General features: G+C 36.8%; 3 protein-coding genes across 4 annotated transcripts in view; 2 read left to right on the forward strand and 1 right to left on the reverse strand.

The window, feature by feature from the left end:
* LOC129566559 (endoplasmic reticulum resident protein 44-like) overlaps positions 1-807 on the reverse strand; it is a 3,228-nt gene extending 2,421 nt beyond the window's left edge. The window contains exons 1-3 of the mRNA XM_055442607.1: positions 662-807; positions 487-562; positions 334-425 (exon numbers count right to left, since the gene is read on the reverse strand). Of these exons, the coding sequence (XP_055298582.1) occupies positions 334-425; positions 487-562; positions 662-688 (195 nt within the window). The 5' untranslated portion in view covers positions 689-807. The remainder of the gene's footprint in view (positions 1-333; positions 426-486; positions 563-661) is intronic.
* A 1,194-nt stretch (positions 808-2,001) lies between these two features.
* LOC129566557 (tubulin polyglutamylase TTLL5) lies at positions 2,002-5,931 on the forward strand (the record flags this gene model as incomplete). The annotated part of the gene is given in 4 exon segments (XM_055442606.1): positions 2,002-2,076; positions 2,507-3,238; positions 3,378-3,594; positions 3,678-5,931. Coding segments are annotated over 4 exon segments (2,808 nt in total). The 3' UTR covers positions 5,490-5,931.
* A 2,224-nt stretch (positions 5,932-8,155) lies between these two features.
* Positions 8,156-22,577, forward strand: LOC129565894 (uncharacterized). Of its 2 annotated transcripts, none has more exons than XM_055441212.1 (7): positions 8,156-10,148; positions 16,503-16,890; positions 17,064-17,611; positions 17,707-17,985; positions 18,120-18,382; positions 18,583-19,035; positions 19,276-22,577. In XM_055441212.1, exons 1-7 carry the CDS (start codon positions 9,969-9,971, stop codon positions 19,373-19,375), a joined length of 2,211 nt encoding a protein of 736 aa, XP_055297187.1. In that variant the 5' UTR covers positions 8,156-9,968; the 3' UTR covers positions 19,376-22,577. The 2 variants fall into 2 exon arrangements, with proteins under 2 accessions (XP_055297187.1, XP_055297188.1); XM_055441213.1 differs by having other exon boundaries at positions 18,595-19,035.
* The last annotated feature ends 868 nt before the right edge of the window (positions 22,578-23,445 follow it).

The raw sequence follows: 23,445 nt of genomic DNA on the forward strand, positions 1-23,445 counted from the left end.
TTTTTGCTGATTTAGAATTTTTCGGTCATTTTCAACAATTTTTGACTTATTTGCAACATGGTTTTGCGCGAAAAATGCTTAAATCCCGCACTTGAAAGTTAAGTCTTTAGGATTTAACGAAATTCGGGAAAATCATGATTTCAAGGCCCCATAAGGCTTATCGGGTGTACTCAAAAGGCCAGTTTTTCTTGTTTTCGCCCAAATTTTACGTCCAACCCAATCAGCTTTCATTTTTTGGCCGTTTTCGCAAAGTTGAAAATTAAATCTTTGGATTTAATTAAATCCGAACCACTTACAACGGGCATAAGTGTTATGAAAGAAATGGACAATTACCAATTCAGTGGCATCATCAAAAATCGGTTGCATTAGATTGCTGAAGCGACACCAATCCACGTAGAAATTTATAAAAACCAGCTCATATTTGGCTGTAAACAAATGCTGTCAATTAAATTTCCAATCAATTTATCACTTTGTATTCGAACTTACCTAGTATGTCATTGATATTGTCGGCCTTCAATTGAATGGCTTCACTATTCACAGGATTGAACAATGCATAACCAAACTAAAAATGGTGGAAAAGAATAAAATTTGATTACAAAAAATGATGCGACAACGTTGATTTGAACTGAACGAAAGTGGGAGTTTGAATGTCGCCACGTACCAAAATAAAGGGAATATAAAGTGTCATTGTGAGTGACTGCGGCTGTTATCTATTCTTATTGGCGGTAAATTGACGACTGTCTCGCAAAGAATAAGATAAAAGTGTCTAAATGAGAAAATTACACTGAACTGTGTATGTGGTGACGACGTTGACTACGGCGAGTAATCGTAATACATGAAATTGATGTGTACACTGTGTGTTGTGCTATCGTCTGACGTCGGTCGATTGCCGAAATTGAGGTGACGAAATAGAGCAACAGAATATGATTAATGTGTGCAAAATACAACCGCTCGACTTGCCCAACCAACCTTTTTCTTTCCAGACATTCTAAACAAAACGATCGGTCTCGTTCGCTCGCTCGCTTACGCGCACCAAAGAGTTCATTTATACATTTCATTTTGTAACACGCTATACTGAAACTGATCTCGATCCCGACACCTACCGTATACAAATTACCCAGGCAAGACTGTTTTGTTATTGATTTTACGAAATTTTTATGTGACAACTGTACTCCATTTTCATTCTGTGCGATTGCACATACCCGTTTCCAATGCCGGCCGACAAAAAAAACAATACGTTCCACATTTATAAAGTCAAATTAATTTATTTATACACCCAATTTTAAACGCCACAAATGCTTTTTAAACTAACAAAAAACACTGATTTGATTACACTCCAATTGTTAGACAAATGGTTTTTGTGTTCTTCTTCTTTTACTTTGCGTCTATTCACGCGACGATTATAAAATTATCATTCAATTGATTTGTAATATGCTGCATTCATGTTTGTCTGAGAGGTTTCGCCACATGGTGTTCGATATTGAAAAAATCCCTTGACCTGGCTGAATGAATTGTGCAGCGTGTCCACATTTACATTGGAAGCTCCCACTAGCGCACAGCAGCACACTTTTCGCTGTTTATTCAGTTGACTCATTACGGGAAAATTGTTGACGTTGTTTTTTAGACATTTGCATATGAGGCTGTGAGAATGAAAATGGCAATACAGGAATAAACATTCTGAAGCGCATCAAGAAAAAAAAATTCAAAAAAGTGAATCATGAGTTCTGAATACGCAAAAGTGAACCATAAACCTCCTATGCTGCTCATGTAAATTCATGTTTCACTTTTGCATATTCAGAACTCATGATTCATTTTTGCGAATTTTTTTTCTTGATGCGTTTCAGAATGTTTATTCCTGTATTGCCATTTTCCTTCTCACAGCCTCATATGTTTCTTTAGAAACATCGTTTCCTTGTCGTCTACAACTTCAATTTTATTTTGAACAAATGTCGCATAGATATTAATCAAATCATTGTTATTCATCTCTATTTTTTACCGCAGGGTGCTTATCGAACACTCAACGTAAATAATGCCATCGACAGCTGAGAACGGTCATGGGGTGAGCGAAAGCACCAGGTAAGTTCATCAAATTTGAATCTATTTTTCGCTTCGTATTCTATACTTTCTCCCATAGTAATGGAAACATTTCGACAAGAATTTTTTTAAAATGCATGCAAGGAACATCATTTTACGATGATTCAATGGATTGCACACAATTTCATGTATCAAAACGAAAACAACTCAAAAAATATACCAAATTGGCATTGAAATCGCAAAAGAATAAACAAAATCGAATACGGTAATTTGGATTTATTCAAACAAATTACACAAATATTTCTATAGCAAATTGATCGGCGCTCATCATAAATGAGAGATACAATTGGATGTTGGGATGTTTGATTTGACAATATGACTTCATCCAATCAATTCAAACATCGAATTGTCATACATTCAGTTTATTTAGAGCTCATTTCTAATATTCGTTTCATTCTGTTTGATTTTCTAGTACAAAAATTCTGCAAGACATTGGTTTGAGTTTGAATGCAACATCAACGTCGGAATGGATAACTGGCGGTCCCGTCGGCACGAGAAGTGCGGTTTTAGTGTTCAAAACGTCAGCTTTGATACGGAACATACAAGACGACGATGAATCCGATGATTCACCAAACGCATCAACATCGTCAAGCGAAAAGTGTCGTTTTCCACCTGTTGCCGATGCAAAATCCACATCACCAGCAATACACGAATCGGTGAAGCGGCTCGTTGCGCCCAATTTCGACATATATCGCAAGTGTAACGTTAAACCAAGCGGTTCGGTGTCATCGTCAAGTGAAAATTCGATATCAAGTGCCTGTGAAGATCCATCTGATTTTGAAGCGGACATCATCAAAGCGGAAAAATCATGTTCGAACGATCGAAAAACGAATCGCTTAACTGCTGATCTTACAAAATCCGGATTTAGCCCCGATGATGGTGAACATGAGTTAAAGGCTAATCCACCGGCTGATGCAATCGACGATGCATTCACATCGATCAATGATATGCCGGCCGCTATGCTTAAAATGACCTATAAATTTACCAATACCGAAACGAAATTATTAAAACGAATTTTATCTAGTCATGGATTGAAAGAGGCTAAAGAATATGAGAAATTTAATTTATTATGGACTGGCCTTCACATGAAACCAGACATCCTTAGAAGTTTACTGCCCTATCAACGAGTTAATCATTTTCCTAGGTAATGACAGTTTTCGTTGTTCTAAGTTATAAGCAAAGTTATGATTATAAAATTGTTTTGGAACACTTTGATGCTTAAGTATAAATCCAAATTTTTTTGGTTAAATTTGACCATTTTCTTCCTTTTTTCCCAAACTTAGGTCTTATGAATTAACGCGGAAGGATCGTTTGTATAAAAATATCGAGAAAATGCAACAATTGCGTGGCATGAAGCACTTTGACATAGTGCCGATATCGTTTATGTTACCGTTGGAATACCGAGATCTGGTGCATGCACATCGATCGGGGCACAAAGGTCCGTGGATTGTCAAACCGGCTGCATCGAGTCGTGGTCGTGGCATTTATTTAGTGAATACGGTATATATCAAATACTTACCAATTCAGTGTCCAATCTTTTAGATTCAATAAAAATTTAATAACTGTCTCCACCTGTTCTATAGCCCGAGCAAATTCCGACCGACGATCAAGTCATTGTTTCGAAATACATCTCTGATCCGCTGTGCATCGATGAGCATAAATGTGATGTTCGACTGTATGTGGTGGTAACATCGTTCGATCCATTGGTCATTTACCTTTACGAAGAGGGTTTAGTGCGTTTGGCTACCGTAAAATACGATAAAACAGCTGAAAATCTATGGAATCCCTGCATGCATTTGTGCAACTACAGCATTAACAAGTATCATTCGGATTACATCAAAGCAACTGAAAGTGATGAGGATGTTGGTCACAAGTGGACGTTTAGTGCACTTCTGCGACATCTCAAGAATCAGGGGAATGATACGACGCAATTGATGCAGGCCATCGAAGACGTGATCATAAAATCAATTTTCGCCTGTTCACAGTCGATTGTGTCGGCGTGCAAAATGTTTGTGCCAAATCAAAACAATTGCTTCGAACTCTACGGTTTCGATATACTCATCGATAATACGCTACGGCCGTGGTTGCTTGAAGTAAATCTGTCGCCTTCACTCGGAATCGACACGCCGTTAGATACAAAAGTGAAGAGCGCCATGCTCACCGACCTATTGTCACTTGTGGGTGTACCAGCGCAAAGTCCGTCAGCATCTCGGACTGCGGCTGATGGAAAACTTCGTTTCAAGAGTCCGGCTGGTTCGGTGCCAGCATCGGGTCGTCGACCATACGTTGAAATGAAAACAACAACTGCCTTTGGTGCAAGTAAGCGTCTCAATTTGGGGCTGTCAGCTGAAGAGAATCGAGTTCTGAGAAATGTGCGGGCACAGCATTCAAGACGCGGCGGATTTATTCGAATTTTTCCCACACAAGACAGCATGCAACGCTACGGAATGTTTTTGGACACACACACCGGCATTCCGATGTCAATCGTAAATGGGATTAGCATGGCACCAGTTTTAACGAATCACAATTTCAATTTGATGCTTCACTCGCAACTGTACAGTGGAATTTCGTCCGACGAAAATAATATTGAAATGCGAATGAAGCAATACGAACGAACGCTTGTCACCACCAATGTTGACCAGATATTCAAAAGTATCCCGGTGAAAAGTCATCATCAAGCGCAACATTTGCGAAAGCAACTGCAAAAAGCCATGGAAAATGGCAATGAATTAACACTGCTGCAAGCTCGAAAGATATTCTCGTTGTATATGGAGTGTGTGCTCAAGCGGTTGAGTCAAGACAGTCGCGCCGATACGAAGAATCAACACGAAAAATTCATCTTGAAATTCATTACGCGATCGGATCTCACTATAAAGCCGCCAAGTTTCATGCGACATCCCAATGCGAGTAAGATTCAAAGCAAGGATCGAACGGCGATTGTGGCCAAATTGCTTGGCGATTACTTGGAGGCATTCGATAAAGATACAGAATTATGTGTCGACAATTACAGCTATTATGGCTTGATTTCGAGTCAATTGTTTGACAAATTTATAGCCGAAGCATCGGAATCCGATTTGGAATTTATACTCACGTTGCATGTGAATCTCACGCAGAATTTATCATTTTTGTACAATCGATGCACATCGCAGTCGAATATGCCAACTGCGCCACCCATTCCAACCGGTGCCAACGGGTTTTTGAAAGCCCTACCTAGCATGACACCAAATATATCAACACGAGACCTAGCCCAAATCGACTCGTACTATCGCTCCCTGTGTCCGGTCTCATCGAGCATCGAACGTGATCTTAGCTGCGAACACCTCGAAAAAATCACAACGAACCGCATTGGCAACGCGTCCTTGTATCCAGCCAAAAAACGAACCAGTGTCGCATAAAACGCCACAAGTTCGAAAGAATGAATGTTGTTCTTGTATTATTTTGCCAAGTGCACATGTTAAAGATTGAGATTTAAATGTCACAAAAGGTAACTACCATTTCTGTCGTCGACATGAAATGTAGGTACTACAACAGAAGGAATGGAAAAAATCAAATACACCAAAATCAGGGAAGAGTTGTTTCTGCACACAATTATTTTTATATTCAGCAGAAACAAAACGCTTAGTTTGTATATTCGTTTTAATGGCTAATTTATTTTATTTAAACAAAACACACACACGAAAGTTATCGAGTTATTGCTTATTTCTTTTTTTATAACTTTTATTGTTCAATAGAGAATGTATACATTCCGCTTCAGTTTGCTTCGTTGCAAGACCAAAGGCTTTCAAGCAATTTCGTTGTTTTCTGCATTAATAAAAAAAATCCCTCATATACTCCATAGTTGATCTGTTTTTGTTTTTATATTTTGCTCGATAACTATGTATAAATGGTCTAAAATTCCCCTTTCTTCACTAAATTTGTACTTTTATAATGTTGCCGTCGGAAGCTTTCCGACATTTAAGTTTATTGCTTTTTTTTATTTGCTGCTTCGTAAAATATCACTGTTATAAAATGTTATGTGAAAAGGCCTACAAACTCAAATGACAAGGAACTTGTGTGGCATTTTGAGCACCGAAAATGTTGACCTAATAAAAAGAAAGAAAGAAAAATGTTGATCTAATAATATTATCACCTAATTGGTATCTAAACATTTTTCGGCTCAAAATTCCATTGCTGTTCCGCGGATAAACTAAGCCAAACGGCTGAATGGCTGGAGTGAAGTTTATCGATTTTTAAAAACTCTCTAAAAATAAAATCCAAAGACACTTTTATATTTACCAAAAAAAAAATAGATTTTTATCAATTCCCGACGAGAAATTTGCGGTAAAATTGGTGTACGCCGACACTCTTTCGCATATCCGCAGATACTCGCAATGCGAATAGGAATCCACAATAAAAGTTGCCGCAATTTCTTGTCGGGATTCACACAGCAACCGGTTTCTATTTGATCAAGTTACAGATTCGCTTTTTTAAGTGACACTAGCGTCCAAAGATGCCGTTTCAATATTAAATGAAAAACAAATTGTTATTGTAATGGAATCCACATTTAAAATAAACCAGAAATTAAAATAGTTAGAAGTATAGAAGCAATTACTCAAAATAACTTGTGATATAAGGATGGTCTTTGAATTGTTGAAAAAGAAGCACTTGAAAATTCAAACGATTTAGGCCTTTGATAAATGCAATTTTTACCGAGAAAAAAAAAACAGGTCAAAAAAAAATTAAACGTCAATTTCGATCATATAGTGAAGAGTGCAGTCGAAGATGAGAAGATGCTGAAAATTTGGCCAGCAAACCATTTAGAGTTAAATCGTTGGGTGGAAAATCATTACCTAAACGATGTAAACGCCCAAATTTTTATAGGCAAATTAATGTAATTTTTTGTCTACTTTGGGACTAATGCAGCATTTTTATGATGATTGCCGCCCTACGAGTGAAGTTAGTCGATGGATAATTAAAATCGCCAAATTTGAATTTTAATCCATTGGCAACTTTATTGAAAACAGCAAATGAGAAAAAATGTGCAGTTCAAAAATGATTGCTGCACAATTTTTCACCAAACTTATTCTAGAATTAAAATCAAAACATATTTTTCTAAGCCAAATATTATCGTAGCATAATCTAGAAAAAAAGTAAACAATTTTTTTTCTAATTCTTTCGAACTAATCAAATTATAGCTATAAAAAAGAAGAGAAAATCATTTTAAATTTTATCTTATTTCGATCAATAAATCTCGCTGACTTAAAAAATAAATATCAAATATCACGTAAATAATTAATTTTCTCATGCACCTATCGGCTTCTGGAATGCCAAATATTCGAATTATTTGAAATTAAACTTTAGTAATGCCAATTTATGACTTATATTCAAACTCGTTTCGGAGCATCAACAAATATTGATAAAGCAACAGTTTTTTTGATGAACGGAAACAGCTCGCTGTTAGGAACAATCAACCATACATTGTAAGCAACATAATTCTGAATCATTTTTTGTGTATTCAGAATTTAATCGAAATTCTTATGTTTAGCTTATAGCTTACAGATTCTTGTGTTCGATTTCGGGAGAAATGTGTTTAGATGATGTGAATAAAGTTAACATTGCCGTCACAGGGACGTTGGGAAAATGGGTTTTTGTTTTAAATTTTGAAATTGCATTTAGCATTATCTTTTTAAATTTTCAGCTCCAATTTCCGGACTCATTTCAAACTCCTTTCACAGACTCCTTTATTATGGTTCGTTTGGATTTTTGTCTTATTGAGACTTCCTCAGAAAGCGATTTATGAAAACGGTAGGTAACGTGCAAAACCGAAGGAAACATAGTTTTCCTTCAAAGCAGTGCGCACCCAAGACACAAACCACTTGGAAAATCGTATAAATCGATTTTCCACTGGCTGTCACTGTGTTCCAGTGTTTCCAGCCATTTTTGACACATGCTGTTATCGTGCCCACATGTGTATGTTTCAGTTTATGACTGTGTAGCAAATCGTGGGGCAAACTTGGCATGACATAAAAGCGCACACGATTCCCGAAATGTACAAAGGAAAAAGTGGATGGGAACCTCATGAGTTTGGCAGAAGAGAATTTGCGTTAAACATTTACGGACGCAAATTTTCGTTTTTCCTCGATGTTGTTATCGTTTTTTGGTCGTTCAGTGTGTAATATGTTAAACTAAGTTTTTACTTTTCTGTTTCTTTTTTCCTCTTGATTTCTTCGGTTTTGAACATTTGACCGTGGTCTTGATTGTTGTTACAAATTGGCAGTTCCATTTCGATGGCATTTTCGGTGTAATATTTTTGCTGTAAATAAAACGTGCGATAAACGAGTATAGCGATTTAGAGAGAGAGAGAGAGCAAAGAGTAAAATTCAATTTGTTCTTTCGTTTTTTCTTTGTTTCGTAGTGTATGTGTGTGTGTGAGTAAGTGAGCGAGAAGCGGAAATTGAGTTGTGAATAATATAAGCCAAAGTTAAAAAAAAATCGAATCAAGAAAATTCAATGCTATTTTCAGCAAATAAAACGTGTAAATGAAATGTGAATTTGGTTTCGTTCGTCAATTACGATGGTAATCTAACAAGTGAAGTGCTTGCACAACGATAACATTTATTGAAGAAAAAAAAACAAGAATTTATCAAAGTCGAAAATCAATTTTTGCTACCCAATCTAATATGAACATGAGCGCACGCTGATGAGTAAATATCGATATTCTATGAAATAGAGAGATGACAACGAACACGAGGACCAAACGAATGTAACAATCAGTACTTTTACGGTTTTTATTTGATTTCCATCTCTCTATCTCTCTCTCTCTGCGATGTAAACGTCATGACACAACTCAAAGAAATAAAAAAAGAAAAACGGCAACAAAATCAAATCAAATAAAAAAGTTTGAACATTGATTTTTTACGGGCTAATTTGGTTAGCTTTTCTAATAATCGAATGAATCCATTTGAAAATTGTTAAATTGTTGGGTTTTAGTTTTATTGTAACACAAAACAAGAAAAAAAAGAAGAAAGAAAAATTAGGGAGGGAAAAAATTACCACATCCAATGAGCGGCAATAATGTTTGAGGTTTGCAGTTGATTTGTATGCACATGAGCTGAGTTGGAATTTATGTAATTACTTTGAACGATACCATAAAACTCATAGCCAAACTATATACATACGTCGCGAGCTGATGTGAGCTATCGAATTATCCGGAGCGCGAATGAACTAAAAACACGGCTGCAAAAGGAATCAAACACGAAAAGGGCAACAACAAAAAAATCGACAACACCAACAACAGCAGAAGCAAGAACATCAGAAAAAGCACACACAATAGCAAGTGTAAAGAATCACGAGTGAAGAGAAAAGGAAAGCAGAACAACAACAGCAAAAAAGAAGCATATTTCTACAGAGAATTGCTGCAACACACAGGCGCGCATGGAACTAAAATAAAAACACCCGCTTAACACATGCACAAAGCGTGTATAAAGTGCCCCGTTTGCTGTTGTTACCGTGTTTATGGTAATATATATGTGAACCAATTAATATATCTGTGAACCATATATGCATACGGGTGATAGGAGTGAGGTAGCCGTCAGCATATAGCACACAGCGCTTTTCACCTCACGCATTCAACTTCATTAAACAAATATAAAAGTACGTTGGAGCAGCAGAAAAAAAACCAGCAGCTCCCCAAGCGAATGAGCGAGTAAGCGCGAGAAGAGGCAAACGGGAAATATTGTTATTCATATTCAATCATCGAATGTTGTTGCGTTCCGTGTGGATTACGTTTTGGCGCCATTGTGTGTAAACAAAAATTAAGTGATTGATCGAATTAAAAGGATTGAGTGGGAGACGAGCGAGAGAGCGACCGACCGAATAATAGATTGGCTGATGCAATGACTGGAGAAATCCCACCGAGATATGGCATGGAATCGAGCCATCGACCATCACGATCCAACATCCATTTGCTGCATCCATCAAAAACGGATGAAATTGAAGTGCTCGAGTCTGGCGCCATCAACCATCATAATCACACCAACATTGGGAATGGCATTGCAGAACATTCCCGCACCAAAGTAAGCACATCGTAGCATATGAATAGTCAAATTTCCATTTCAAAAGAGTATCTCTTGCATTTGAATTTGCGTAGTTTTTTTGTCCGTATTGTTGTGGTTTCAATGAACGAAGAACGGAATGGCTTTGTGCATTCATTTGCTTCCGTTTCATTTGTGAGCGAGATGAGAAAAAAGAAATTTCCAAAGTTCATTTCGAACGCTTTTTGACCCTTTTGGAAGAATCGAGAATATGGTGTTTGACGCTGTACACACATTTTAATTGCAAAAGAAAAGATGGCATTCATCTGCTGCTATTGCATCAATCTCTCTGTGTGTGTATGTGTTTGCTTGTGAGTATGTGATTTGCATTCTGTTTTCATGTTTATGCGCCTCAATGAAGCAACCATTGTCAAGCCATTCAAATCCATTTGCTTTCATCCATTCTTCTTACAATACATCCAGTCTTAATTGGCGCTCAGCGTATTGTGTGCGGTTCTTCTGTGTATGTGTTCTGTGTGTCTGTGTGTCTATATGAACATATTTATGTCGATCTAATCTCCGTATTCTACATTTTCAAACGAATAACTCGCAACAAATCAATTACTCCAATGGCTTTCACACTCACGTTCCCTCGCATTCTACCTCGCTGAATGCATTTTAATTATATTGACGTGAATAAATTATTGCATTTTTATGCAATGAAAAAGGAAGATTAATGCCAACAATTTATCAATTGCATTCATTAGTTGACCAAAAATATTTTTATTTTCATACACGAAGTAACGCGCGGAGTTTTCACGGCGGAAACAATATGAGCTTTTCATCCGACAAAGCCATAAAAGCGCAGCACCGTTTTCATGTTGTAAAGTGCATTTCTTGGCCATAAATAAGATTTATTGATTCACATTTTTTTCTATCTCGCTCTCTCTTTCACATTGCGTTTTTTTTCTTCATCGAATAAAAACTTGCAGCAAAAAGAAATTTTCAATTTCTATCTCTTGGGTGAAATTTCTCTTCATTTATTATGTACAATATTACATTTCATAATTGACGTGCGCCATTTCGGAACGTGGATTTAAGTGGCTATAAATTTTAAAATCGAGCAAAACCATTTCGAATTCGTTTTTCTTTATAGATTTTCTGCTTTATCCTGATTCGTTCCATCGGTGTCGCTCATTCGTTCCGATGACTGTCGCCTACGACGTGACGACGACTGAATTGCGTTCGGAAGAAAAAGTGTCGACGACAACGTGCATTCCCTTTGAAGACAATAAAATCGATTTTAAGCGCTGTTCAAGCCATTTCCATTAGCTAACTTTGTTAATAGGATTTAGTGGCAATTTCCCTATTTTCAATTTATTTACATTTGCAATACTTTATTTTCTTGTTGCTTCTCCAAAGTAGTCCGCTGTGTTCGACATTTATTCATTTGTTTTGTTCATCATTACAATGAATACTTGTGATATCCGTGCAACGATTTCTCAATATCCGCTTAAAATGGAACTTAGGCGCGCGCTCACGCACACGCATTCATCAACGGTAAAAGTTTCGTAATTGATTCAGAACGAATCGAGAGGGTAGAGAGTGAGAGCCCGACGGTGCGACGGAGACGTTGTTGCGACAAAGTTTTACAAGTAATTTGAACTTGGAGCAAGTTTTTTTTTCGGTCGGTGAATGGACCATTGTCAGTGTCATTTTTGGGATATATCACTCAATGCCCGAAGCTTGTAAAATTCATAGTGAAAATTTTGAGCGACCCATTGTGTCTGTGTATGGGCCACGATATATATTCGCTGGCAAAAACATACACAAATCCACTGGCAAGTCATCAAGCAAAATGAATTAATGTGTCACTTGCAAAAGTGTCACATCATACTCGATGAATGGCGCCATGAATTGTGTGTGTGTGTGTGTGTGTGAGTGTGTTTACATAGACGAACATAGCTACGCGATGGCTACGATGAGCTGATTTAATTTTTAACACACAAACAAAAATCAATACTTCTAATTAAAATACCTGTCGGATCGTATTTACTCGGCTGGTTATAAATAGCTTTATCAGTCCGTATATGAACAGTGAAAATCCGAATCGTTTGAGTCGATGAATCCCTTGTTAAAAAATGCTATTTGATTAAATGCCAGTGGTTTTAGCGGTTTTACATTGTTCGCATAAATTGATTTATCGTTTTCTCTCTTTCCCTCTGATAAAAATGGCTATTTATGTTGTCATTTGGCGGTTTTGCGTCAATTCACCACATAAAACCTACTGCTCGGAACAGATGGAGAAAATTTGCATGCGTTTCAAATTGGTACGCTTTGAATGCAAGCAAGCCAGCAGTTCAGTTCGTCAACATAAATAACACACTATTTCCATTTGCGGCTGCGGTTGCTGCCATTTGCCGATTAGTAATCCAATCAAATTCAAATCAAATATTTAAAACGGAAACAGTAACATGATTTTGGAATACGAAGCAGCTTGATTTACTTCCAATTGTTTGCCATAAACGATAATCGAACCATATGCTTTGCATGCGTTTCGGTTTTTTTTTCTTCTCGCTCAAACTAAATACATTGCGCGCAAAATAACAAATGATGAGATTTAGTTGTTCAAACCAAAAATGATAAAATAATGTTTTGGGATCGTCTTCGTTCCATGATTTTTATCTCCAAAAACTGTTTTTCCTCTCTCTCCCTCTCAGTTCTGCAGACGAAGATAACAGTTTGTATTCAAACTTTGATGTGTTGTGTGCCAAAAATGGCTTTGTTCGACCGCACTATTATCAGTCAGTGTGACGTAAATCAAGCGCTGCCATAGTGCCAACAAATTTCCAAAAGATTCTTTCTCTCTTCGTTCATTCTGCTTTTTTTGTGTTGCGTCAACAGAAAAGAAAAATAATGGCTTTCGTCTCGTGCAGGCCAAAATGATTTATTCTGTGCCGCTCTTATTTTGAATGTTGTCGCAACATCGCATTTCTTTTTCGTTTTTTTTCGCCTTGAGTCTTTGTAACATATCTGTCTGACGGAAACCGGATTAAGCTAAGAAAGTGCGCTGTTCTTAAATTGTATTATGTATCATTGAGGAGAAAAAAAATGGAGCGAATAAAAATGGTTCACATCCACTTTAATCCGTCCACTTTGGCGCTGCTCAAATGCTTTGCATTGGGGATAGGAATGAAGAACCACCGTACTTCTTATTTAAACTTACCTCTTCAACATGTTTCTTTTTTTTAAAACTTATCCAAAGGGTTTCATTGACTATTCGATGAACTTATCAACTGAAGTGTGGTTTAAAAATGGCAACAGCAAAGATGTTTGGATTTATTTGCGTTTAGTGCGCTATAAACGAGCGATCCATGAAACCGAGGAAATGAAGCACACGCCATATATTAATCGAAACGATGTTTCACGCTCGTTTCGTCTATTCGCCAATGCCATGGGGTGCCTTTTCCACATCGACCGTGTGTATGTTTGCGATGTGATAAATAATGTAAGCAGATACATTGAAACGGTGTAATGCACAGTTCAGTCACGGAACTCATTGAAAGCTCGTTCTAAAGATGTTTAGATAAAATACCTGATACCTGATTACTGTTTGGCATTTTTCGAATTATGAAGGGAAAATCGAAAGGTATATCGCAATCGAAATGTGTGCATGAAAAACCTTTTATGATTATTTCCCATTTAAATGAAAGCACAGCTCGGCCATGGCATGGTACTGTTGAATAAAAAAAGTTTAATAATGAATGAAACTCATCGATCGATTCCGATTTAACATTGGCTTTGGCTTACTCAAATCCCAATTGAACTTCCTGATGTAAAATTGGTGTTGCCAAACCACCAAAAGGAATGAAATAAAAAATGGATAATGGATATCAAAATCATGTTCATCGCCGCTATTCATGCAATATGAATAAAATACAAGTTTTTAAGAGGATTAATCCGCATCCGATGTGAATTATCCGAGTCGAGTTTTGCCACCGAAAAATTATGATTATTATTGTTATAAATTGAAAAGTAGAAAAGTTTGCGTAAACCCACAAAACCCAACCGGATTGTTTCAATAACAGTTTACGATGTAATGAAATCTGGGGAAATTATTTTCAAAGCAAAAACGGAACTTAAGTGTCTACCAAAATTGACAACAACAACAAGAATGTTGACGGCAACGACAAACGAAGACGGCAGCGACGTCTGTAACGGGGGCAAACTCGAAGAATATCTGTTGAAATATTAGAGAATGGTGTTCTCGGCAAACTAAATGAATAATCTAAGTGATGAACATTTAAGCAAAATAGCTGTGACATTTTCCCATTGCATTTGTTGTTTGTTTGGCTGCCGTTATATCTTATACCACCATACCGTACCGCGTTGATACTCGCTTCGGTTCGAAGTCGCTATTTATTAATTTATTTATGCATTCACAATGTTTGTTAGATGTGAACAATACACATCGTTGCGTTTGTACTAGATATATATTGTCAATGCCAAGTGTGTGAGCACCCAAAGAGAATCGGTTGTCATTTATAGAAGTACACTCTTGACGCAATCAAATTAAATCGGTCTTTCAGCTGTTTACAAGCACAAAAGAAGACAATACAGGAGAATAAAAGGAAGAGAGCGACGAATATCGATATCGTTTGCATATGCAATGATATTGCCGTGTGTATCGTCAGTTGTTTTGTTGGTACATTTCATTCCGGCTAGATCTATATCAGACTTTTATTTCAAACATACACACAAAGAATGAAGAGGAGGAAAAATAAGCGCAAATGTATCAAACGGAACGGTTGTGTAATGTTTGAATCGCAATAAAACTGAGAGAATGTGAGCGAGAAAAAAACAGCGTGCAGGAGAAAGAGAGTAAGAGAGAAAAGTACATGAAAAATGCAGGCGAAAATAAAAAGTACCAATGATGAATGGAGGAGCCACCGCTGCCACTGCCAACAATGGAACATTCCAGTTCAAGTATTTGTAGCGCGTGCCAAAAGCCCGTGGCTGCCGTTTATCGATCCCAATCTGAAAATAAGCCACTTTTCCGCGAGCGCACAGAAACGAATATTTGCGAAATTGACTTCCTTACACATTCTGACAGTGCTCTCTTCCTTTTTCCGTCTTTTTTCTCTTCTTCTTCATAAACCATTTCATTTCTTCCACTTCTTCTTCGTGTTCATCGATGAAGCGCAACGAAAATTACTTGCATTCTTTGGGAAATCATCTCTCATTAATGCAAACTCGGTGCAGTTATTTTTTGTTGTTGCACTTTACACCCCAATAAACTCTTTGGAGTATATACAGAAATTGCGCTTTAATTTAATGCGCTTCTGAATTCGAAAATTGGCTCTTGTGCTCACTTGGCGAAATGACATTCAAAAATGAAGCCAAAGTTGTTGTTTTGTTCTGTTTTTACAACAATCTGGTCTTGGTTTCAACCAAGTAGTTGCTGCGCCATTTGCGCGCGCAAAACACACCGATGTTTGATTATACGATTGAAAGTATCAATGTCATACCACTTTGAAGTAGATATGCTCGGTCGCTTTGCGAGTGACAATAATGAAATGCAGTAAAGTTTTGCGCGCTTTTTTCCTCCCGCTGGCGTTGTTGTAACCCTTCTCCATTTTAATAATATCCTTATGAAAACAAGAGCGCGCACATGGATGAAAAAACGACATTGTTCATTTCACTGCTGGCGTCCATCAACAAACGGGACACAAAAGCGAAAAAAAGGGAATTTATTGAATCATTATGCTCTTGCTGTGTGCGAAAATGAAAAACTCCAGCAGCGATGTCGTCGTCGTGAACATTTGTACCAGTTGACTTTTTGAATTTATATGTATGCCGTTTGGGCAATCGTTAAACCATCACATGCAAACAGTATGAAAATGTCGCGAATGGCTCAATTCCGTTTGGCGATATTTCTATTTTTATGCCAAAAACCCGAAACGAGCAAGAAAAAAAAGCATCAAGGAAAAGAGTATGTGTCCGTTGTGGGAATGAAGTATATTTTTGCCCCCGGAACGATACAAGAAAATTGAAATGCCCTCAGAGAGATGTAGAAAAAAACTTGCATTAAAATAGACTTGGGTAAAGTGGAAAAACGCATTGAAATCGGAAACGAAAATATCCATGCAGGCAACTGTTTTGACCTAAATAGCCGACACACTCTCTCACTACTGACCTCTCACTCACTATCACTTGCTGTAAGCCCCATCCGAATAAGTGCTTTTTCCATTTGGATTGCGAGAAACTAAACTGCGGCGGCTTTTTTTCTCTCATTTTTCGTCCCATAGTATTTATCACTCTCGGTTTTGAAATTTCTCATTAATTTTGTTCTCTGTTTTTTCCCCACACTTTGTTTCGTATCCCAATTTCACATAGATAACAGCTGGCTGGATTTGCTGCATGCCGTGTGTTTGGCTGCGAACGTCTGCAACGGTTCACAAAATCGCATTAACGACTGCGACTTTGTTGGTAACATCATTGTTAGTTGCGTCACCGGTGCTCTTTTTATTGAGCACCGCACCGTCACAACTGCCCAAAGATTGTAACACAAAGAGCGATGTTAATTGCGTATCGACACGCTCAGTATCAGCAACACCTGAGTGCAATGCGGTTGCCTGTCGGCAAGCAACAATTAGTATACTCGCCCGTTCAAACTGGAAAATCGACCCATGCAAAGATTTTACCAGTTTCAGCTGTGGCTCGACCAAAGGCAATGGAAAAACTATTAAGAGCGTACAGGAAGGAGTCGACACATTAATGCAACGTAAGTATGACGACGGTAACGGTAACACAACACAAGAAAAAAACAATTTATGAAAGAAAAAAAAATCAGAGTAAAATAATGACGGAATTTTTTCCAACATTTTTTTTCGTGCTCTTTTTCGTTCGTTTTTTTTTCTCTCACATACATTTATCGTCCCGTGTGCGTGTATATAGAACTATTGCAACACAATACGTCGACGGGACCGTTTCAAAAATTGGGTCGATTATATGAGAGTTGTTTGCGACAATCGATAAATTCCTCGTTTGTGCGATTAAAAATGCAACAATTTGGTTTATATATGCCACCGACCGTAACCGGACCATTAACCATCGGTGGTTTGATATTGAAACTTAGCGATTTCGGACCGATACCGCTAGTTTCAATTTACTATGATTTAAGTTATGGCCGAAAGCCACAGCCAATGTTAATAATTGATAGTTCGTTGGAATCGTCGCCTATGCTACAAAACAATCCCATACGATGGGCTGCTCCCAAGTCGGCACCGTTTGACATTCGATACGATGTACCGCCATTGCTGGACACTCTAATTGATATGTTTCTGCCGACGAGTTTGGACGCGGACATACGGGACTTCGAACGCGATTCAATAGTTAATTTCATTCGGCAATTAACTCAACTGCGTCGAGAGAGCTTGAGAAAAGGATTTTCCGATAGTTATGTGCTATACAATGTGTCTATGTTGAGCACAACTTATCCATTTGTGAGTAGCTTCTGCATCCCCCCAAAAATCCGATTGACAAATGACTGTTTGGGCTGAAATAAATTTTTCGCCTTCGTTCCATCCTCTTTTTATAGCTCTACTGGGAGAATTTAATCACACCGTCAAATTGGTCCGGACCGATACTCATTCGAAGCGGCAGCTACCTACGCAATGTTGAACAATTGATAGCGAGACATTCAACACGAGTCGCTCACAATGCGTTAATCGTTTTATTTACACTTGGAATGCTTCCGGAAAATGTGCCCAATGCAACCGTTTGCACAAAAGCAACGATGTGGGCAATGCCAGAAATCACATCAGCACTATTCACTGCACAGTACTCGGACCGAACGATTGACAGCATCGTTGAAAGGGTAACCCGTCCAGTTCGCCATTGATTATTAAAAACATGAAATGAATAAATGAACGAACGAACAAATGCATGCATGTGTGTATGGAAATGAGTAAATGTTCCTCTATCCTCTCTCTTTTCTCCTTCTCTTTGCAGACGGAACACATTTTCGAAGTGTTAAAATCGCATTTGAAACGTGCACCATCACTGAAAGGAGCCGCACTGGTGAAACTATCGCAGCTGAAAGTGCAAGCAACCAATTGGCCGGTGTTACGAAATCTCAGTCAAATCAACGATATCCTCAATCGAGTCGAAATTACATCAGACAATTGGATGCAAAACATTTTGAACATCTACAAATTGTACAATATGCAACGAGTCGATGTCGAGGACACCATTAACAACGTGTACAATAATATGTAAGTCGATGCATATCCTTTTCATTCTTCGGATTTTACACTTTATCTCTCTCCATCTATAAATATACTTTCACTCTATAATCTTTCTCTTTATAATCCTTCTCCATCTATAAATCTTCTTCGACCTCTTCTCCCTTCATTTCTATTCAATTCGACTTTACAACTATTGCCCTAACTGGCGACTACTTAATAACAACCAGACCTGATTGTAGATGGGCTTATCCAATCGTTGCGCGAGTCTTTTACGACACGTTAAGCCATTCGATTGTCGTTCCACTATCGGTTATGCTGACACCATATTTTGATGCAATGCTACCATCTTACTTGCATTATGCTTCCGTTGGTGTTGCAATTGGTAAAGAGATTTTGCGGTCAATAACACGAGCTTTTGAAGCAAAAGTGATGCGTTGTGTTCCATCGTCGGTGAATGTGTACGCGAATGGCAGCCGAATGGATTTGTTATTGCAAAGCGGTGGCACACAGATTGCCTATCATTCGTTGCTGTCGTTATCGGGACCAATTAAAGGGATGCTACGACTGCCGAATATGAATCTGTTGCCGACGCAAATCTTCTTTTTGGTGCGAGCACAGACAATGTGCGCCGATGCCATTTATGACCGAATCAACATCGAATCGGAGAATTTCAAAGATATGTGAGTATATGCATCGGTTTTGGAATTGAAACCTACTTAATTTAAATATATTTAAAATGGAAATTAATTTGTTGGTTGGACAACTCCGACATTGAATTGTTGCTGTTTCCGTTTTAAATATTTGATTTGAATTTAATTGGATTTGGTAATCCGCAAATGGCAGCAGACATTCAATTTATTTCATTAAAATATTAAAAACTATTGAATTTTTAATTTTTTTTCTCGTTTTTTTCTCCACAGTTTAAGCTGGCTGATTGCGCAAGGTGGTAATGCTCCAAATGTATTCCGGTGTCCAAACAGCAGTCCATTGAATTCACAGAAAACATGTAACGTACTGTAAGATCATCAAATGGCAATAAGGACACGTGACACTCTACATATTAAGCAGCTGACGGCATTTCAAACGGTTGATCACTGTTCAATAACGTCGTCCAAACACGAAATTTTCGAGAACGACAAAAAAAAACGGCCAAATTTTAGCTAATTTTATGAAGAAAAAAAAACAACAAACACACAAATACATCAGAAAATGATGATCGAATCATTTTGGATTGACGAATGAATTGTAATGTAAATGATTGAATAGTAATTTCTTCGGAAAATTGAGAACAAACATTTAAGTCATCTAATTGTATAAGAGAAATCCAAAAATTTCAATTTGTTTAGTCAATCTCTGCGATGATGCGTAGTGTTCTGAAATAAATAATATGAGCCTTTAGTTCCACCAAGTGAGTGTAAACCACTTGCGATTTAGCTCAATAACAATGCATTGACATTCCCAACAAACATTCAGAACACAACACAATCACATTGAATTTCTTAGACACCCCCGATTTCTGCGTTTCACCGATTTCTGCGTTTGAAAAAAAGAAGCACGAAACCAGTATAAAAATACAAAAAAATCGTAATGTGATAGAAGTCCTAAATTATTATTGTAATTCCAATAATACATAGCAATATTTTCAATTTAGAACACGAAGTAGAGAGAATTATTTTGGGTCAAGAATTAAAAGATGACGTAAATAACGGTCAAGTTCTTCAGTTTATCGAATCAACTGGTTAACCAATTGGACGGTTTCTTAGAGAAAATTGAAAAAAAAAAAATTATCCCGAAAATAGGGAATTAGCTGACAAAAAATACAACAGAATTACCAATTACAAACAGTTAAATAAGTATTGTTAACCGTACCCCAATTCTATTAGAATCAATTAGAGTTTAGACTTTATCGATAATCCAATCGCGTTCGAAAGTTTGAGAGAAAAATGGAATAGAAGTTGAGTGAATGAACTGAACAGACAACCCTGTTCAGTGGTTCCATTTAATAATAAATGAAGATGGTTATAAATTTAGAAACATACACGTAGCCTCTCTTTTAGTGACCTAATTTGCAAAATTTAGACCAATTTTATTACCTTAATATAAGTAGTAGAATCGTAGAGAGTTCAGATCAATCATCTCTCGGTTACAATTCAATTGTTTTTTTTAGCCTTTACCTAAATAACCCAAATGGTCTGTAGTCGTAAAATTCACTTGCATTTTCCGAATTTCCCTTCCTCTGGTTTTCTATCCTTTGCAAATATGCCTATCTCTTCAAACACACATAAATGCATATAGCAAACTGAACGATGCATATTTTGATATCTGGGAATAATGAAAAGAGAGACAGAGAGAAAAGCGATAGAGATGACGATGATGACGACGAAGACAAAAGAAGTGCACTTTAACTTTACTCAATGAACAATTTTAAATGTACACCTGTTGAAACTGAAAACCAAAACAAAAGAATATATGAAACATTGAAGCATCCGGTTCCATCATCATCATCATCATCATCACATATATGATATGTGTGCGGCCAGTTTCGATGCTATTGTTGAGCCATTTAATGTACAAAATGTGACAAAAGTGAATGAAATATCTGTGTCCTTATCTTTTTTACTCATGCCAGCAGCATTCAGCAAAAGCAGCAGCAGCAACAACAATATTTTTGACTTGGACTTTCTTCCAATTCGCCTACAACAACAACCAAAAAGCTTAAAAAACTATTCCGAACAAAAAGCAAACAATTAACTTGAAGAACAATTTAATTGTCCAAAAAAAAAATGCTAATGAAGAGCCGGTTTTCACTCTTTTGAATCTCCAGTGTAAGTGTAAGTTAAAACAAATAAAAAAAAAATGTCTGAGCCTTGAAGAACCTTGAACCACCTGTAAGCACACGAATAACTACAAAATTACCATAAATTATATTTATTCACACTTCACTATTACAGGCAACCAATCAAATTCTAACGCTGTAACAATATTTCCATTTAACCATTAAGCCAGTCAGTCCATTTTACATATGAAACAGAATTCAATTCAATTGACACAAAAATGAAAAAAATAAACTATAAATAGAAAAACAAAAGAAAATGAATGCATATATATTTAAAAATCACAATCGCATCATACGGTGGCAGTGTTCTTTGTGGTGTCAACGATACTGCTTCTTCTATTTTAATCGAATCTGTTTTGATGTGCATTCAATTTGAAATGCTAACTGAAGTAACATCTTGTTGGCCATGCCGAAATAAGAGAAGAATCAGTATTGATGTCATCTTTTGCCACCGTTTGATATAAAACTAATGAAATATTATAACTTCAACAGATGGCCATAGTTTTCTCAAGCCTATTTTTAATAATAATGTTTATTGCAGAAATTCAAACACAGATATAAAACAAAAAGATATTTATTATGTAAGCCTCTCGTTATTTCAAATGAGATCGCACCTTTTTGTCCGTGGATCGAAAGAAAGAGAGAGAGAGAAAAAAAAGAGAAGAAAATACAGGTATAACAAAAACAAAACCAATCGCTAATCGCTAGCGCCATTTAGACGCATTGTTTGTTAAGCAGACACAAAATTCATAAAGATATTTTAGCATGGGTTTTCTTCCATTGTTTAGATTGACGATGAGCTAAGTAGTTGGAGAGATTTAACAAAATATTTTGTAGAGCCAAGCACACCCTCGTCAGCACACGCCTAGTAGATAGTTTGCTAGAAATGTTAGATCAACAAACTAACAATTAAACAGTTTTAATCATATTCATATTTAAACATGAAAATTATCCTCACTATAAATACTTTTGACACACCAGCTACTAGCCGTTTTGTTTTGCATCCCAGAAAAAAAGATAATCTCCCGCTCTACCACCAGCTTCGTTGCGTTGATCCTACTTTACACAGTTCAATCCTTATTTATTCAATACATGTTGTACATTGCGCCTTTTAACCAAAAGCAAATGAAATGAAAAAAAAAAAACAACAAAGAAATGAAAATCAAGACAAACAAAAATCCTTTATAGTTTCTGTGATAAAGAAATGATGAAAGTAAAATTATATTTTAATTGATTAAGTTTAGAAGTTTTCGTAAGAAATTGACAAAAAAGAATACAAATTTTATTACAAAAACCAATTTAAAAATATAAGGAAATGTCATAGAAATCATGCATCGCATTTCAAAATACACGCAAAATAAATTCTAACTATCCCTATAATACAAAATGATGGTTTCTTTTTCTTGAACAAAAGCCATTTTGATTCTTCTATGAAAAAAAGGTATATTTTTAAAACAAAAACGAGGAATTGTTAAGATTTAAGGCCAGATTTAAGGCCTGAAGCAACATATTCATTTCAATTTCTCTTGCAGAAACAAGTTTAAAAATATTCTCTAGATGTCTTAAATGCCATTGGATAATGTTTCGCAGCAATAATTTCGTATGCGGTTTTTGTATTTGATTTTGTTACAATTTTGCCGCGCGACAAATTGTTCCATAGGTGAAGAACCGTTGCATTTTTAACTGTGTGTAAAACTTTTTCCGCGAATTGTGAATTGAAAAGCTGCTCCCAGTCGTCGTTATTTATTGGATAAAATTCTCGAACGGGAAAAACTTTGAATCCCTCAAATTTCTCGGGTGTCATATTCGGTAAGCTCGTATGGCAGACTTGATTCTCCAGCACGCGTGTCAAAAGTTTTGGTCCATTATTACTCCATTCTTTCGGGTGGAAATTGTTCACCAACTCTTTGTTGAATTAATCAATGAAATATTTGAAATTGAAGAAAGAAAACCAAATGTTGAAAACAAATTATGTCGCAAAGTACACTGGAAAACTCGGGAATCTTACTTAAGATACAAATTTACAAGTACAGAATTTACGCTGCCAACGTGGGGGGAAAGAACGACACAAATTCAAAGATAACATGGAAATATTTCCAATGCCTAACAAAAAGTAAATACGTGTAAATACGATAAACAAATGCTAGAAGATGTATGCGTATTTGCCACTCTTATTCGTGCTCAGCGAGCACTGCTCACTACGAACGAGGCGAAACAACATGAAAACAACAACAATAACACAGACGAGCGCTAT

This window comes from Sitodiplosis mosellana, unplaced genomic scaffold (genome assembly GCF_009176505.1).
Source record: "Sitodiplosis mosellana isolate CC-2019 unplaced genomic scaffold, AAFC_SMos_1.0 Smas_scaffold_3, whole genome shotgun sequence".
Classification (NCBI taxonomy): Eukaryota; Metazoa; Arthropoda; class Insecta; order Diptera; family Cecidomyiidae; genus Sitodiplosis; species Sitodiplosis mosellana.

Bases quoted from the DNA above. Each gene is read 5' to 3' on its own strand.
- LOC129565894 (XM_055441212.1), top strand. From the start codon at position 9,969: ATGACTGGAGAAATCCCACCGAGATATGGCATGGAATCGAGCCATCGA. The intron at 10,149-16,502 runs GTAAGCACATCG...AATTTCACATAG, and splicing joins CAGAACATTCCCGCACCAAA to ATAACAGCTGGCTGGATTTG. The intron at 17,612-17,706 runs GTGAGTAGCTTC...CTCTTTTTATAG, and splicing joins TGAGCACAACTTATCCATTT to CTCTACTGGGAGAATTTAAT.